Source organism: Lobosporangium transversale, assembly GCF_002105155.1.
Source record: "Lobosporangium transversale strain NRRL 3116 chromosome Unknown BCR41scaffold_64, whole genome shotgun sequence".
Classification (NCBI taxonomy): Eukaryota; Fungi; Mortierellomycota; class Mortierellomycetes; order Mortierellales; family Mortierellaceae; genus Lobosporangium; species Lobosporangium transversale.
In genome coordinates, this window is record NW_019029042.1 from 218,741 (window position 1) to 232,619 (window position 13,879).

General features: G+C 41.5%; 4 protein-coding genes across 4 annotated transcripts; 1 reads left to right on the plus strand and 3 right to left on the minus strand.

Annotated features, from left to right (window-relative positions):
• Positions 1–2,234: 2,234 nt before the first annotated feature.
• Positions 2,235–2,545, minus strand: BCR41DRAFT_288592 (hypothetical protein; the record flags this gene model as incomplete). Its single annotated transcript, XM_022020312.1, has 2 exons — positions 2,235–2,370; positions 2,502–2,545. Coding segments are annotated over 2 exons (180 nt in total), but the record flags the coding sequence as incomplete, so codon positions are not given.
• A 36-nt stretch (positions 2,546–2,581) lies between these two features.
• On the minus strand, positions 2,582–4,601 carry BCR41DRAFT_212899 (ribosomal L27e protein family-domain-containing protein). Its single transcript, XM_022019969.1, has 6 exons — positions 4,581–4,601; positions 4,274–4,471; positions 4,039–4,093; positions 3,204–3,372; positions 2,885–2,995; positions 2,582–2,794 (listed from the first exon to the last, which is right to left on the minus strand). Exons 2-6 carry the CDS (start codon positions 4,298–4,300, stop codon positions 2,746–2,748), a joined length of 411 nt encoding a protein of 136 aa, XP_021876103.1. The 5' UTR covers positions 4,301–4,471; positions 4,581–4,601; the 3' UTR covers positions 2,582–2,745.
• Positions 4,602–5,146: 545 nt separating this feature from the next.
• Positions 5,147–11,592, minus strand: BCR41DRAFT_390331 (hypothetical protein). Its single transcript, XM_022028207.1, has 5 exons — positions 11,348–11,592; positions 10,877–11,240; positions 10,716–10,784; positions 10,413–10,598; positions 5,147–10,293 (listed from the first exon to the last, which is right to left on the minus strand). Exons 2-5 carry the CDS (start codon positions 11,225–11,227, stop codon positions 5,254–5,256), a joined length of 5,646 nt encoding a protein of 1,881 aa, XP_021876104.1. The 5' UTR covers positions 11,228–11,240; positions 11,348–11,592; the 3' UTR covers positions 5,147–5,253.
• Positions 11,593–11,687: 95 nt separating this feature from the next.
• BCR41DRAFT_363665 (ras-related protein rab-2A) lies at positions 11,688–13,812 on the plus strand. Its single transcript, XM_022025922.1, has 10 exons — positions 11,688–11,877; positions 12,037–12,058; positions 12,155–12,165; positions 12,311–12,372; positions 12,478–12,544; positions 12,661–12,727; positions 12,848–12,863; positions 12,977–13,181; positions 13,288–13,356; positions 13,502–13,812. The coding sequence occupies exons 1-10, from the start codon at positions 11,842–11,844 to the stop codon at positions 13,589–13,591; spliced, it is 645 nt and encodes a 214-aa protein (XP_021876105.1). The 5' UTR covers positions 11,688–11,841; the 3' UTR covers positions 13,592–13,812.
• Positions 13,813–13,879: the final 67 nt, after the last annotated feature.

The window sequence follows — 13,879 nt, forward strand, 5'->3', positions numbered from 1 at the left end:
TCTTTTTTCAATCTTTTATTATATTATTGATTCAACATATTTAGTTTCATCTTCATCCTACTTCCATCATGGTCGTCAGAGCTTATCTTTAATATACTTGTTGTCTTTTTACAAAGATTTATCCATATCCACACGCCATTTATCTGCATTCTTTTTTTTTTTTTTTCCTTCTTCTTGCCTTATTGGATAAACGGCTTAAGATTGGAATATTGAAAAGATCCCATTGACCAACAAATGATAAGGGGCAGAAAAAAAAAAAAAAAGAAAAGAAAAAGAAAAAGAATGCTCTCAACCAACCCACCTCTTCCTTTGTGGAAATAGGGCCTATTGGTGGATTTGTCCTATGAATAGGTTTTCACAGACATGAATGTGTCATTATAAATTTAAACTAACGGGTTCTTTCTTCTTTGGTATTGATACCATTGATAATGGAGCGGAGAAAGAGAAAAGAAAAAGAACAAGAAAAAGAACAAGAAAAAGGAAAAGAGAGAGCGGCGGAGCAAGTGACAAAGTATGAGAGTGAGAGCATTGTTTTCAAGCCCTGATCATGAGCATGAGCGTAAAAGCACAGCTGCAAACGAGCTTTGTCTTTCCTTTTCATTGGTGCATTCAATAGACGTTATTAGTCTCACCTAAAGTTTATGTAGACTCAGTATAAACCCATCTTTACCAGAGTATTTCTTCATTCCTATTTGATTTTATTGAAATAAAAAGGCGTCCTTTTTTCACGAAAGAAAAAAAAAAAATAGAAAACATATTTATACTTATGCTGCAGACTCCACCTTGGGTTTGAATCGGTATCGCTCCAGCGCAGCTCTGATTTCCTCCTATAGAAATACATCAAAATGACTGTCAGAAATATGAAAAAAGCCAATGTTTCATTAAAAAAAAAAAGGTATTCGCAAAATAATACATGTAACGTACCACAGACACATCATTATTGGCATAGACGAGAGTACTGTCCTTCTTGGTTGGAGTGCCGTTCGTTACCAACGCAGTAGCAGCTTTTGCATCTGCTGAAGGTGCTTGCATTGATCCAATAGCTGTCGTTGCAGATGGTGTTGTGATTGTAGCTGCGACAGCCAGGGTTGTGGGATCGGGAGATGGTGTAATATGTGAAGTATGCTTCAAGTTATAACTCATATAAGGATTGGGAATACCTATTGCAGGTGAGGAGGTTGACTGTCCAACTGCAGAAGATGGGGATGGCCCGCTTGGAGGCGTCGAGCCAGGCAATCCAGCTGTATGAGGTGATCTCGGTGGCAACCCAGAAGAGTGAGGATGCATGTTAGGTGGCACGCCTGGTGGTGCTCCAGCCGGCGCACTAAGGGCTGCATGTGGTGGAATTAAAGGCATACCTGGTGGAGGCATAAAACCTGGTGGAGGAGGTCCATTCATGAATCTAGGTGGGAAACCTGGTTGATGTTGCTGAGGTGACATACCATATGGTGGTCCTGGCGCCGGCCTTTGTGGCGGCCATGATCCAGGAGAAGGAGGAGCAATCTGATTACCATAAGGTGCTGGTGGGAATGGTGGCGGTGGTCCTGCATGTGATATACTATTCAAGTGAGCAACAAAAAAAAAAATTAGTTCTTCTCCGGCAAAAATCTTCTCCTTTGTTCCTTGGTGCTATGGCGGGTGGGACTTACCCTGGGGCCGGAATTCCATAAGGCTGTGGGGGCCGAGGTTGATAGAATTGGCTATATGCAGCAGGCATAACTGAAGCAGCTTGTGGCATACCTGGATATTGAAACTGACCTGGATACGGGGCTTGGCTGTGTGGAGGCGGGTGAGGGATTCCTGCACCTATCGATCCAGGGGGATTAGGAGGCATACCAGGAGCAGGAGGAGTTGAGCCGGGTGGTACCTGGAGCCCAGATGATCCAACAAGAGGTCCAGTTGGAACTGAGGTCGCCTGCATCATAGCTCTGTGCGCTGCCAGTTGATTTTGAAGATCCTCTTCAGAGAATTCAACAGGTGTAGAAGCAATTTTAGGGCGTTTACTGACAGGATTATCACTTGCGTCCTGTTTACTGCTGTATGCAATCAAATCTTCTTCCGGAATGCCTTCCATACCGTAAATTTCCAGATCCACCGTCTCACGACCAGGCATTGCATTAGGGACACTGATAGTAAAAAAAATAGTGTTACAGCGGACAGATAAATTATTGTAAACTTGACCAACAAATTTAAGATAAAAGGCTTTGATCTTTCACCTACGTGCTAATGGTCTCCTTGTGAACCTGTAGAACATGGACTGCCATTCCTCCTGCAGTGTTGAGTTTTTTGCTGCAATGGCTACACTTGAAGTGCTTTGCTCTTTGATGCGAAATCAGCACTTTTTCATCCTCGAAATCACGTTCGCAGTACCTGTCATTTAAAAACGAGATCAGTACAGTTTATCAATGAAACGTGAATGGGTGGTAACATTGATCAAATAGTTATACCATAAATTCATGAAAGCAACAAGTTAAAGACTTTAAATTGTTATATTTGCATACCAGCACCAAGGACGCACAACTTTTTTCTTGTTCTTTTTTGCCATCGTTGTTCAAAAAGTGAATGGGATTATTGATGTAAGTCAAATGATGATTAACAAAAAAAAAAATCGCATCTTTACTTCAGTCTAATTTAAGGGGTTTCATTAGCCAGTGAGCTTCGCCACCAAAGCGTCCAAAAAAAAAAAAAAATTCAAACAGATCAAGTTTTATTATTGTTGGCTAGCCTTCAATGCTGACCGATCGTTTAGAAGCGGAGCTTAGTGAAGAACCACTTGTTCTTGCCGCTGTTGTATCTATTGTGACAAAAATAGAGACATACATGTTTAGTATAGGTAACAATAATATATTATCAAACTTTAATCAATTATAACATTGCTACATACCTCTCCTCGAAGAGCTTCTTAATGGCCTTCTTGGCTTCCTCACGTTGAGAGGGTTCCTTGAAAGAGTCGACAGTGAGGACGGACTTGAGGGACTCCAATTCCAAACCATAGCTTTATATATATATATTTTTTTTAAAAAAGAAATCCAGTTTGAAAACATCGATTTTTAGTAAAAAACAGCAACAGCATGCGCTCCTGAGAACGTGGCGATTATTTCCAAATACATCTCCAGTTTACCGGATGTTGTTTTCCAATTATAAATTCTTTTATATCCATAAAGCCTCTTCATGATCGTCCAATTAAAAAATATAGGCCTTACCGAGTGGGCATCAAGTGATTATAGTTGATAACCTTGATGAAAGGCTTAACCTTGGAGCGCTTGGCGACGCGCTTCTTGCCCATGTTCTTAGTGATCTTGAGAGGGTAACGCTCGACACCTGCAACGAGGGCATGGCCGTAACCACGCTCCTTAGAACCATCATCGACATGTACAGACAGGAAAAGAAACAAGAGAATAAAAAAGAAAAGGCAAATAGAAAATAACAAGCACAGGTCATACGAATCTTCACATCCGTTTCCAATGCGAGGAAACAAATGATCAAATTGAAGAATGTAATAATATAACACTTCGAGTTCAAAATTGAAATAAAAAAAGTTCTCCATCAACGCATTTTGTCCACTTCTTCCATGAAAGCATATTGATAACTGATTGGCTCTCTATGTAGCTGAGTTGCGAAGATGTATTTCGACAGATATGTTGATTTATGGTTTAGAATATCCAGTCGAGTTATAATGGTGAGTATAGTCGAGAAATGTTGTATTGATAACGGGCTCTACGCTGGAGCACATTATCAATAATCTAACTGATGTGCTTGGTTTGGTTCAAGATATTGGTGATCCCTTAGAGATAAATCTAACCAATATTGTGCTTCCTCTATAAAGAGGACGCTTTCCTGATCAAAAGTCCAGAATAAAATGAAATTAGATTTCCTGCATCTACTGAGACATTTATGGTGTTTGGATCCTGATCAATCATGACATCATTGGTTGTCCTATCCGGTGATGGCGATTCCATGCAAACGAGCAAAAAGAGTAATAATAATAAAAAAAAAAAAAACAACGTAAACATTTCAATAAAGCTGTTGATTTGCTATTTTTCACGATGACAGCCTTCTTGCCGGCGTAACGACCGTTAAGGATGACGGCGACCTAGGTTTGATTGGGAAGGACGTAAATTTTGGGTGTAAGTCGGATGTATCCAAATTATCCAAATTATCCATATCTATCCATCGATCAAATATTCTTAACATCCGTCTATATCGCCTCATGATTTAATTATAGGTGATATTCAGTCCTGTCATGGTCAACAGGATGTGTCCTTGAAAGTACCTTTCCTGACTTTAAGAACTTGACCATCTTGTTGCAGAGAGACAAAGAAAAAGAGAAGGGTTTAATGCATCATGAAGTAGCTGCAAAATTATACAAGATTTTCATGGATTAAAAACAAGTCACATGTTCATAAATGGGAGTTGTGATATCCTTCCAAAACGGAGAAAAAGTGTCTTTCATCATTAAAACCCATTATGTCTAAAACCAATGAAATAGAAGCCAGTTTATACGACTCGCGAATGACAAGCTTTACGATGCATTGGTAAAAGCATATCCGATTGGCATCGTTTTTTTTTTTATCACGTACAACTTGTCAGGTCGTGACCTTTATCCTTGACAATAAATAGGCACTTCGCTCTACCAGGTTGAATTCATAAAATGGATAGTTGCGGTCTAGAAGACATTGTGGAAGATTATGAGACCGTCATAACGCTGAACTTTCTATCGAGTTATGCTATGCTGAAAGGGAAAACGGAGGAGCGGATCAAAGGAGATCCGAGATAGTCCAGAGGATTATGAAATGAAGAAAGTCAAGATGGAGGATAAGGTATCGGCCAAAAAGCTGGGTAAGTCAAAGAAAACTATTGCTTTATTGCTATGTTTATCGATGTCGATATCGATGTTGATGCACTGGCCAAAGCGGATATGGAAAAATAGATTAAAGAAAGGCGCTCAGCCTGACAAACGCATGAACATGCAAGATATTGTGAGGGATGATTTCCTAAATTTTGATCCCAGCACATTAGGAGCAGCCCTAAGATCGCCAATTTTAAGAGTTAACTAGAGTGGCATCAGATAATCATTGATATTAGTCTTACTCTCGCACGACGGAAATCACCCTTACTCGAATAAAGAGAGATATTGTCAATGAGCCCGCTTTTGCATTGTTATTTATTTTATTTTTCCAAGTTAGGAGACGTTATTCAAAGGTTAATGTGCTGGCTATTAGGTGTAGATGTCTTTTCTGTTTGCGCAGCTGGTCAATCTAATGAAAGTCCTTGTGCCTGTGGCATTTGCGGTTGCTGATGAGCCGATGGCTGTGAGGAAACTTCTATTTCAATTTGTGAATTAGAATCAGCCTCGGTCATTTTCAGGCCATCATCGCACGTTGGATCCATGTCGATACGAATCATAGGGACATTAGCAGCCGTCGTAGCTACACCATTAGACCCATATTCATTACTGGATCCGCTATCCTTAGCAGTATCAGCCGCCACCGCTCCGTTGCTTGCCGAGTTGTCCTGGGTATTATCGGCATAGATATCAGACTTGCGACGAGGCGCCGCTAGCGAAGGCATGACCCAATCCAAACCTTCACGCTCAACAACCCTTTCATCAGGAACATCTTCCAAAATATCTTGAATACCAGATACAGTCTCAAGATGGCTCGATATTTCACTCCAAATCTTGGCTAGCGCTTCCTTATCTGCACACGTAGCAGCGAATTTCTTTCGCAGGACGTCTGGATTCGGTACATTATTTGAGGCACTCTTGTTTGTTGACGAACCACCATCTTGACCTCCACCATTCACCCCGCTAATTTTGGATCGATCCCAGTCGCTGCGGTCTCGCTCAGGCGTAGGAATCGAGTGTGATGTCAAAAGGCGATTGTTAACCCAGAAAAACTCATAGGGTCCATTGTACGAGATTTGAATAAATGCCACCCCTGACCGATGCACGTACTGAATGTTTTTGTAAGTAGCTCGTTTGTACGAGTAGGTGAGTTGTGTAATTGGCGGATAGAGTTCATCCGATTCCATGTCGAGGATAAATCCATGAAGTTTCACTAGCTCGGTAAAAAAATGCAGTTTTGGTATTTGCACAGGTTCTGTATCAGGTTCAAGTGATGATGCTGGCTTGAAGAAGCCCTTGGTGGGTGGTGGGCGAAGCGCGAGTTTGATAGGTGCAGGGCTTTCAAAGGGGTTAAATGCGCGCCCTTGCGTGTCTTGCTCAATTGGTGCTTCTACTAACCGAAGTCCGCATCGCTCTGCAGTCCTGCCCCAGCTTTGAAGCATATCCTCGATTAATCGGGCAGTGCATCCAAGCCAATGTAGCTGGAAATGGTAACAGTGTTTGATATTGTGTGCGAGATCATAGTGCAAGATTGCAGTCTCTCTTCGTCCACTTCTCTTGTTTGGATCAACATCAATCGTAATTGCTTTGGACATTTCTACCTTTTTGGGCGATAACATCTTCTGAGACATCTCTATACGCTCTCTGAATGACGGCGTACCACTGTTCAAGGGCTGAGAGTTATTGAGTAGCCCTGAGGTCGCACCGCCTGCCACCCCAGTAACCGACCCCAGCGTCGTGGTCGATCCATTAGTAGCACTAGGAGTCAGTTTAATAGAGGGTCGTGTCATTTTCTCTGAGGAAGGATCGGGATCTCTGTCCTTATTCAGGATCTTCTCCAGATCGACATCACGTCTAGTAAGGGATGTAGTTGTATTGCGAAACCAGCCTTTCCTTTCTTTCCCGGAAGGAGCATACTCGCCTGAAAACTGATAAAAGTAATGGCCGTCCATGAAATGATGTTTCCCAAGACAGTGGATGAACAGGCCTTTGTCAAAAAGCTTTTTGCCAAACTCTGTGGCTTCCTCTCGTGTGTCAATATCAACAAAATTATTGATCAACCAGTCCACAACCTCATTGCCTAAAAAGACGCTATTATAAACTCGCAGGTGCCAGCGACGATCCTGTAGCTTGATACCTGTAAGTGAGTTTTGAATCGCTGTAGCAATCGTCTGAACCTTGACATTGCGATTAAGTTTTTCTGATTCTGGTAATACAGGTATAGCCGTGTTTGATGTCTGTCCGTTATCAAGCTCTTTTTTAGCCAGTTCTGAAAATGCCCATGCTGCAAAACTGCAGGTTATGAGCTGGACCTTAACAGACGAGTCTTGCTTCTTCAATGAACCCGCCCGATCGGTTTGCAGATCAATGTAGCGCGCCTTGTGGAACAATTCCAAGAACCTTTGAAATCCAGCAAGTCGCATCTCTTCTTCATCCAAGTGTTCACCGGTTACATTTGTCATGTTGTTCGATACGACGTGTTCAGTAGGGATCAAAATAAATCTTGCTCTCCAGTACAAGAGTTCTTCTGTAAGCTCCTCTTGATATCCTGAGACAAGATGATCCAGGTAATTCCATTGATAATGTGTCAGAGGTGGGTATGAGAAAGTTAAGTCTCGAGGCATGTAGCTCGGGAGCTGTTTGGCCCAGATAACACACTGATACTTGATACTTTCAGGTTTATATTCAAAACGGCGTTCGTATCGCTTGACTTCAATATTTCCTTCTGTGTCGATTGAGAGGCGATGAACCTGCTGCCCCATGCTGAGGTAATAGGATTTATCTTTAGATGCATTGTTGGACACAACACCACTGCTTTTCCCAGTACCTTTGCATGGGAATTCCATTGCAACGGGATCCGACTGCTCGTCTGATCCAACACCGATGGTATTGCACCTATTAATTGTCCCATGGACTTCTGTTGCGGTATTCCTTTCCAGAGGTGCACTGAAATGATCTGCCTTGCCTGTCTTTGAAGTCATGGATGTACTCTCAACAATGAGTTGGAATCCCTGCGCTAAACGGTGGTAAATTAGCTCCTTCATTAGAGCTTTGGTTTTTGCTCTTCGCTCCTGGTCGCTGAAGCTCCTGACATCTTCACTTGGGGAGATAGTATGGATATATTCTGAATATAGGCCCTGAAGTTCTTCTCGAGTTGGGAAATAGTCTGTTGTCAAGGGTAGGGATGCCGGAGAAATCAAACCTCTCCATGCTTCTGTGTTCGATAATCCGTCCGTGTAGACCTCGCTTCGAATAAGATTGGGTGATGTACAGCGTGCTTTGACTCGTGGAAAGGCATGCTGCCAGCGTCTCAAATGGGATGTCATACGGATGATGGTCTTTGGTGGGTTGCATGGATTGATAAGAGTTTGCTTGGATTTCTGACGAGTTTGAATGATTCTTCCTCCATGCCCAGTGGCGTTTGAGATGTATGTCCGTGTGCCCTTGTCACTCGACAAAGAGCCTGTGTTGCACGAGTCAGCTACAGAAATCTCTGAGATAGCCCCCTCATCTTGGAAAGCTCGGTGATTTTTAGAGATATAGATTGGTGTGACCGTGCTTGAGCTCAAAAAGCCTGGATCATCATCAGTACTTGCCCGTGCATGTCCAGGTCTAAGCTTCATATCGATATAGCTGTGCGTGGATGTGCGCCCGTAGTTGGTTTGGTCGCCATTTGTGTCGTCCTGAAGTCCATGCTGTCCATTCATATCATGATTGCCGTAATCGTCTCCAGTATTCCTGTCACTATGCTTGACAGTTCGACTATCCTCCAAGAAGCCGTTAGCACTCTTGAGAGAGAATGAAACACGTCCAGATGTCGCTGCTAGGTCTTTAAGGACTTGATGTTCTGGGATCGTACTTGTTGACACCCCATTCATGGCATTCCAGGCTCTGGGTAGACTTCGCGACAGTTCATTGGAAGTATTTTTGTGGTTCGAAACTGATTGGTATGCAGCGTTTCCCAAATACCCGTCATACCGACGCCCATTATTAGAGGCTCGCGGTACTGATGATTCCAGGTTATTAAGAGAAAGGGTATCTCTCGTCATACCTCGAGACGATTGATTGGACAATTCATTTATTTGCTTGATTTCGGCCGCTAAAGGCGAATTGGGATCCGAAAATACATCAATATCGTGCTTCTCAAAGTCAACTGGATTGGAGAATTGACTTCGGGCAGTAAGGACATCCGTCGAGCTAAGCCGTTTCCCAAAGGATACTGCGTACTGAGGATTATAGCTTTCGTTAATGTAAGGAATTGATATGTTTGATATCTCGTGTTCCATGATCCCCATCATTTGTAATTCATACATCTTGCAGCGAGTATAAAATTTTTGGGGGTTCGGTTTTTCTGAACCGACGTAGAACATACAGTCGACCCAGTGCGGCATCATGTAATACGTTTTAGAGACAGATGGAAATGTTGGCGGTGAATCGTAGTAGAGAGGGTCGGCTTTGTCTACATCAACCTCTGGTAGGGGGTTTGGGCTATGAGGTTTGGAAGCCTTAGCCCATGGCGTGGCAGCTCGGTTGTCTGCAGGCGATTCCCTGATAGACGGAGGGCGTGAATTAGGTCGCGAGAGCACATTGGTAGAGCGGACCATTAGGTTGCTTCCATTTGCGTTGGGCACGCTAAAATTTGACGGTGAGGCGCCAGTTCCATGTTGAATTGTCGGCAAAGCGTTAGAGTCTGATATTGGGCCTTTCCATCTGAAGAGTGGTACGATATGAGCGGGTATCTTTGAGAGGCATACCATATCTAAGCCAATCCCACCACTGATCATCCTTTCTGTTGTCAAGCGAAGTAGTTTTTTGTCAACATCAAATAACCCTGATCCCGGAGTGATCATAACAATTGACAATCCTGTCCTCTGAAGATCACGATCTACATAGTGTTTGTCAAGCGAATTAAGCGCCAGATTGATAGACTCTAGAACATTGCCTTCGAATGCAAATGAGTTTTCACCTGAAAGAATATGATATTGTCCAGAGGAGCGTAGCAAAATATCTCGCTGATATTTCATGATCTCTTCCTTAAGTGGAATAATGGCGGTCGTCCAATCTGTTCTTGCTTCCCAATCAACAACGACCCTGTAAAAGTCCTGGAAGTAACGGCCGTCGTCCCCTCTCTGCAACGCTGACTGGCCTCCAGGATATCCATCAATGCGAAACCGTGCTTCCTCCTCTTCTTGATAAAAGACTCTCGAAAAAAGAACGATCGAAACAACATGGTTGGTGGCTGACTCAAGCTCCGATTTGCCATCTCTTTTTCCTCGCCAGCGAGCAAAGAGGTTTGGGAGAAACCCAAAAATCACCTTTTCAAAGAATATCTCACCATCTTCATCAAATTCCCACATCTCACGCGACATTTGGATAAAGATGAAATATTTAGCTGACTCTGAGCGAAATATGATCCTTGTTTCTGAAGTGATATATCCACTAGCCACCTGAGGTTTAAAAAAAAAAAATTGTGGTACCCACAAATGACCAGTCAGCCAAATTTCTTCTTTTCTGAAGCAACAGTTAGTCGCGCCCATTCTACAAGCGCCAGCCTTTTATCTCGTACCGATTGGTTGCCAACATAGATCTCTTTGACCTGGGCTCTAATACACCCAAGGAACAAAATCTTTTTTGTCTCATATACACATGAGCCAACAAGACTGGTTCTAAGTCGCCACATGTCGCTTCGCCCAACGTATTGATCCCGAAATGTCAGCTCGACATATTTTGCGGCATACTGTGCTGGTTCTACCTAAGTGAGCATTGAAGACCATGTCAGTGATGTCAAGTTTAAGTTTTTATAGCTAATTAAAAAAAAAAAAAAAAAAAAAAAAAAAAAAAAAAATCTTTGGTAACATTCCCAACTTACCCTTTGCACAATGACATCCTGTCTTGGTAAGAGTCCGAACGCCTTGGCAATATTAGTGGCGATTGACACCTATAACATAATAAGTTTAGCTCAACCGAGTTATTTTCTTTCCTTCGTTTTTAAAAATAAAAAAAAGTGATAATGTCGGTTAACAACCTTACCTGAACAGGAGACTTAAGATGAGTGTCCTTATCAGGGCCAGTCCATTGAATGATCAATCTTCGAGATATATCTCTTGGTAATATGGGGTCATATATCTCAAATAGGTCATTGGGTTGAACATTTGGAAAAAAGGCTGGATCAATCAGGAAATCCCTTTTGGAGAAGTCGTCCTTGTGGACATGGATTTTTGTAGCAGTGGAAAGTGATGCTGAGGTGGATGATGATGATAATGGTGTATCGGTGTTGTTGCTGCCAATATAGGGATTTGGTGGGAGAGCTGATGGCCCTCGTGTTGGTCCTCCTGTGCCCGGCCCGCCATTTTGTCCAACACTTGATGTCGAATTGAACATGACGCAGATTCTTCTATTAACATTAGAAATACAAGAATAAGCTGTTAGAGAGAAAAAGGGAAAGGAAAAGAAGGCTAGTTCAGAGGAAAGAAATGAGGAAGCATTGTGTAGTTTGCATACAATGAAGATGGGTGATGTCAGATAGAATAAGCTACGTATTGTCGTGAGAAGATTGAGGGAAAAGGGAGGAGCGCCTTTCTTTGTTGTCGAGGTTAGTTCTTTTGGTGCCTCCTGGTTCCTTGGTTCCTTGGTTCCTTGAGACTCTTCCTCTTCCCTATCCCGAACGAAGGGTATGAGTGCAAATGGTCTCTTACAAGAGATAGAGTTGGGAAGGGAGAGAAAGAGAGACAAACGGAATATCAAGGTTTTTTAGCTGTTACACGCACACATGGGCAGCACATTCCCCAAAAAGAACCTGTCAGTGAGTGTCAGCTCCCTTTTTCTTTTCTTTTCTATCCCCATGTCTTTTTCCTCTTTCTCTTTTTCTTTTAAAAAACTTCTGTTGGGTTGACACGCTTGCACAAATCCATATTTACAAAACACGTTTATATATTATACATCTTTTACTCTTAGACTCTACAACTTTTTCTACATTTGACTTGATTCTTGCCATCATGAGTAGCAGTTTCAATTACGATTACATTATCAAAGTAAATCCCTTTTTTTAAGGCGCGCCTGTATTTTCTTTATCCTCGTTTCCGCTTTACTACTTAAATACATTCAACAAGACATTCAACACACATAAACTAATAACTGCTTTTAATTCACCATGTTGCGTGTTTACATGTTGCACTCATTATTATGTCTAGTACATCATTATCGGTGACACTGGTAAGCTTTGTTAAAAAAGACTATAATTCCTTCTAGTGTATACATGCTCTAGGTCTATACTGAATCTTCTGAACCATTCTTGTCTGGTCTTTTTAGGTGTTGGCAAGGTATGTCCCGCGATAATTAATAATCATAAGCATACTTGACTTTAAACTGCTCTGAGAAGAAACACATTGATATATTCTCCGTTTTATTTGTTGCCGTTTTTCTTTTCTCTCTTTCTTTTTTCTTTCTGTATTATCATTACAATAGTCTTGCTTACTCCTCCAGTTTACTGATAAACGCTTTCAGCCTGCACATGATCTGACCATCGGGTACGTTGCACATTATTATCACTTTATCTTCATTTTAGCAATACCATGTTACGTTAACGCTGTCTTCTCATCTATATATAAATATATATATATATTTTTCCAAAGAGTTGAGTTTGGAGCACGCTTTGTCTCTGTCGCTGGGAAACAAATCAAGCTTCAAATCTGGGACACGGTATGCTTTTCGATACAAACTAGCTCAAACTTTCAATGATGTTTGGCCTTGACTTCCAACCTCTAATCTTTTTGTTACTTATTTCAATTGCATCTTCTATGTGCCATTCCAAATAGGCTGGACAAGAATCCTTCAGGAGCATTACTCGAAGCTACTACAGAGGTGCTGCTGGTGCCCTTCTTGGTAAGTTCTTATACATTATCATAGCTTTTAAAAAACACCTTTAATTTGAGATTATTATATTTCCTCTGCAGTAACACTTGCAATTCTTTATTTTTGTCCGTTTGTTTGTGCTTGTTACAGTTTACGATATCACGAGGTAAGATGGCAGAATGGAAAATACTCGAAGTATTACATCTGAGAGGATATGGTCAGCAGGATTCAAATGGTTAATCTGAAAAATTGTCTCCTTTTGTATACTTAAAAAAATAGGAGAGACACCTTCAAACACTTGACAACTTGGCTCGAAGACGCCCGACAGCACGCAAACGCTAACACGACGATCATGTTAATTGGAAACAAGAGCGATTTAGAGTCGAAGAGGGCTGTTACATATGAGGAAGGCGAGGCTTTTGCGAAGGCCAATGGTCTTTTCTTCATGGAAACCTCAGCCAAGACATCTGCTAATGTTGAGGAGGTAACAAAGGCCTTGCCTTTTGTCTTATTAATATTTGTATTAATTCTCAAAGCTAAATGAGAAAACTGATCATTATGGACCGTTCTATATACTACCTTGCTGATAGGCTTTCGTAGAGACTGCAACCAACATTTACGAGAAGATTCAAAGTGGAATTTTTGATATTCACAATGAGGTAAAAACAAAAACCAACAAAAAAAAAAAAAAAAAAAAAAAAAAAGATGGATATTTTAATATATAAGTGACCTCAATACATCATTTTTTTTGAAAAAAAAAAAAAAAAAAAAAAAAAAAAAAAAAAAAAAAATTGTTAAATTTAGGCTCATGGGATCAAGATCGGTCCAATGCACACTGGAGGTTCCTCTCTGCCGATAGGTGCTGCAAACGGTGGCGGGGCGTGCTGCCAGTAATCAAGAGCGTGTATCTAATACTTGTTCTGCCAGAGTCTTTTCTTTTCATTTTACTCCATTTCTTACTCCTCTATTACTTAGCCGATCTTCACAGTAGTAAAAAAAAGATGAAAAAGTATGCGTTTGTCTTCGCGGTATTCACTGTCCAGCTGATCTCCTTACAGGTTTCTGAAATCAATCAGACTTTATTTTGATAAGATAAAATTGAGTGGAGGGTGAGAAAAGTGCATTTTGAAAATGTGTGTTTATTTCAGATCTTCTGTCACTGTGTGCTGTGAAGTGTTCCTG

What these genes read in the sequence shown, in the direction of transcription:
- BCR41DRAFT_212899 (XM_022019969.1), bottom strand. Translation starts at nt 4,300, where the DNA reads ATGGTCAAGTTCTTAAAGTCAGGAAAG. An exon ending in AGTTCTTAAAGTCAGGAAAG is followed by an intron (nt 4,094 to 4,273) that starts GTACTTTCAAGG and finishes AATCAAACCTAG; the next exon opens with GTCGCCGTCATCCTTAACGG. An exon ending in AATCACTTGATGCCCACTCG is followed by an intron (nt 2,996 to 3,203) that starts GTAAGGCCTATA and finishes ATATATATAAAG; the next exon opens with CTATGGTTTGGAATTGGAGT.
- BCR41DRAFT_390331 (XM_022028207.1), bottom strand. Translation starts at nt 11,227, where the DNA reads ATGTTCAATTCGACATCAAGTGTTGGACAAAATGGCGGGCCGGGCACA. An exon ending in ATCTTAAGTCTCCTGTTCAG is followed by an intron (nt 10,785 to 10,876) that starts GTAAGGTTGTTA and finishes ATTATGTTATAG; the next exon opens with GTGTCAATCGCCACTAATAT. An exon ending in AGGATGTCATTGTGCAAAGG is followed by an intron (nt 10,599 to 10,715) that starts GTAAGTTGGGAA and finishes ATGCTCACTTAG; the next exon opens with GTAGAACCAGCACAGTATGC.
- BCR41DRAFT_363665 (XM_022025922.1), top strand. Translation starts at nt 11,842, where the DNA reads ATGAGTAGCAGTTTCAATTACGATTACATTATCAAA. An exon ending in GCACATGATCTGACCATCGG is followed by an intron (nt 12,373 to 12,477) that starts GTACGTTGCACA and finishes ATTTTTCCAAAG; the next exon opens with AGTTGAGTTTGGAGCACGCT. An exon ending in CATCTGCTAATGTTGAGGAG is followed by an intron (nt 13,182 to 13,287) that starts GTAACAAAGGCC and finishes CCTTGCTGATAG; the next exon opens with GCTTTCGTAGAGACTGCAAC.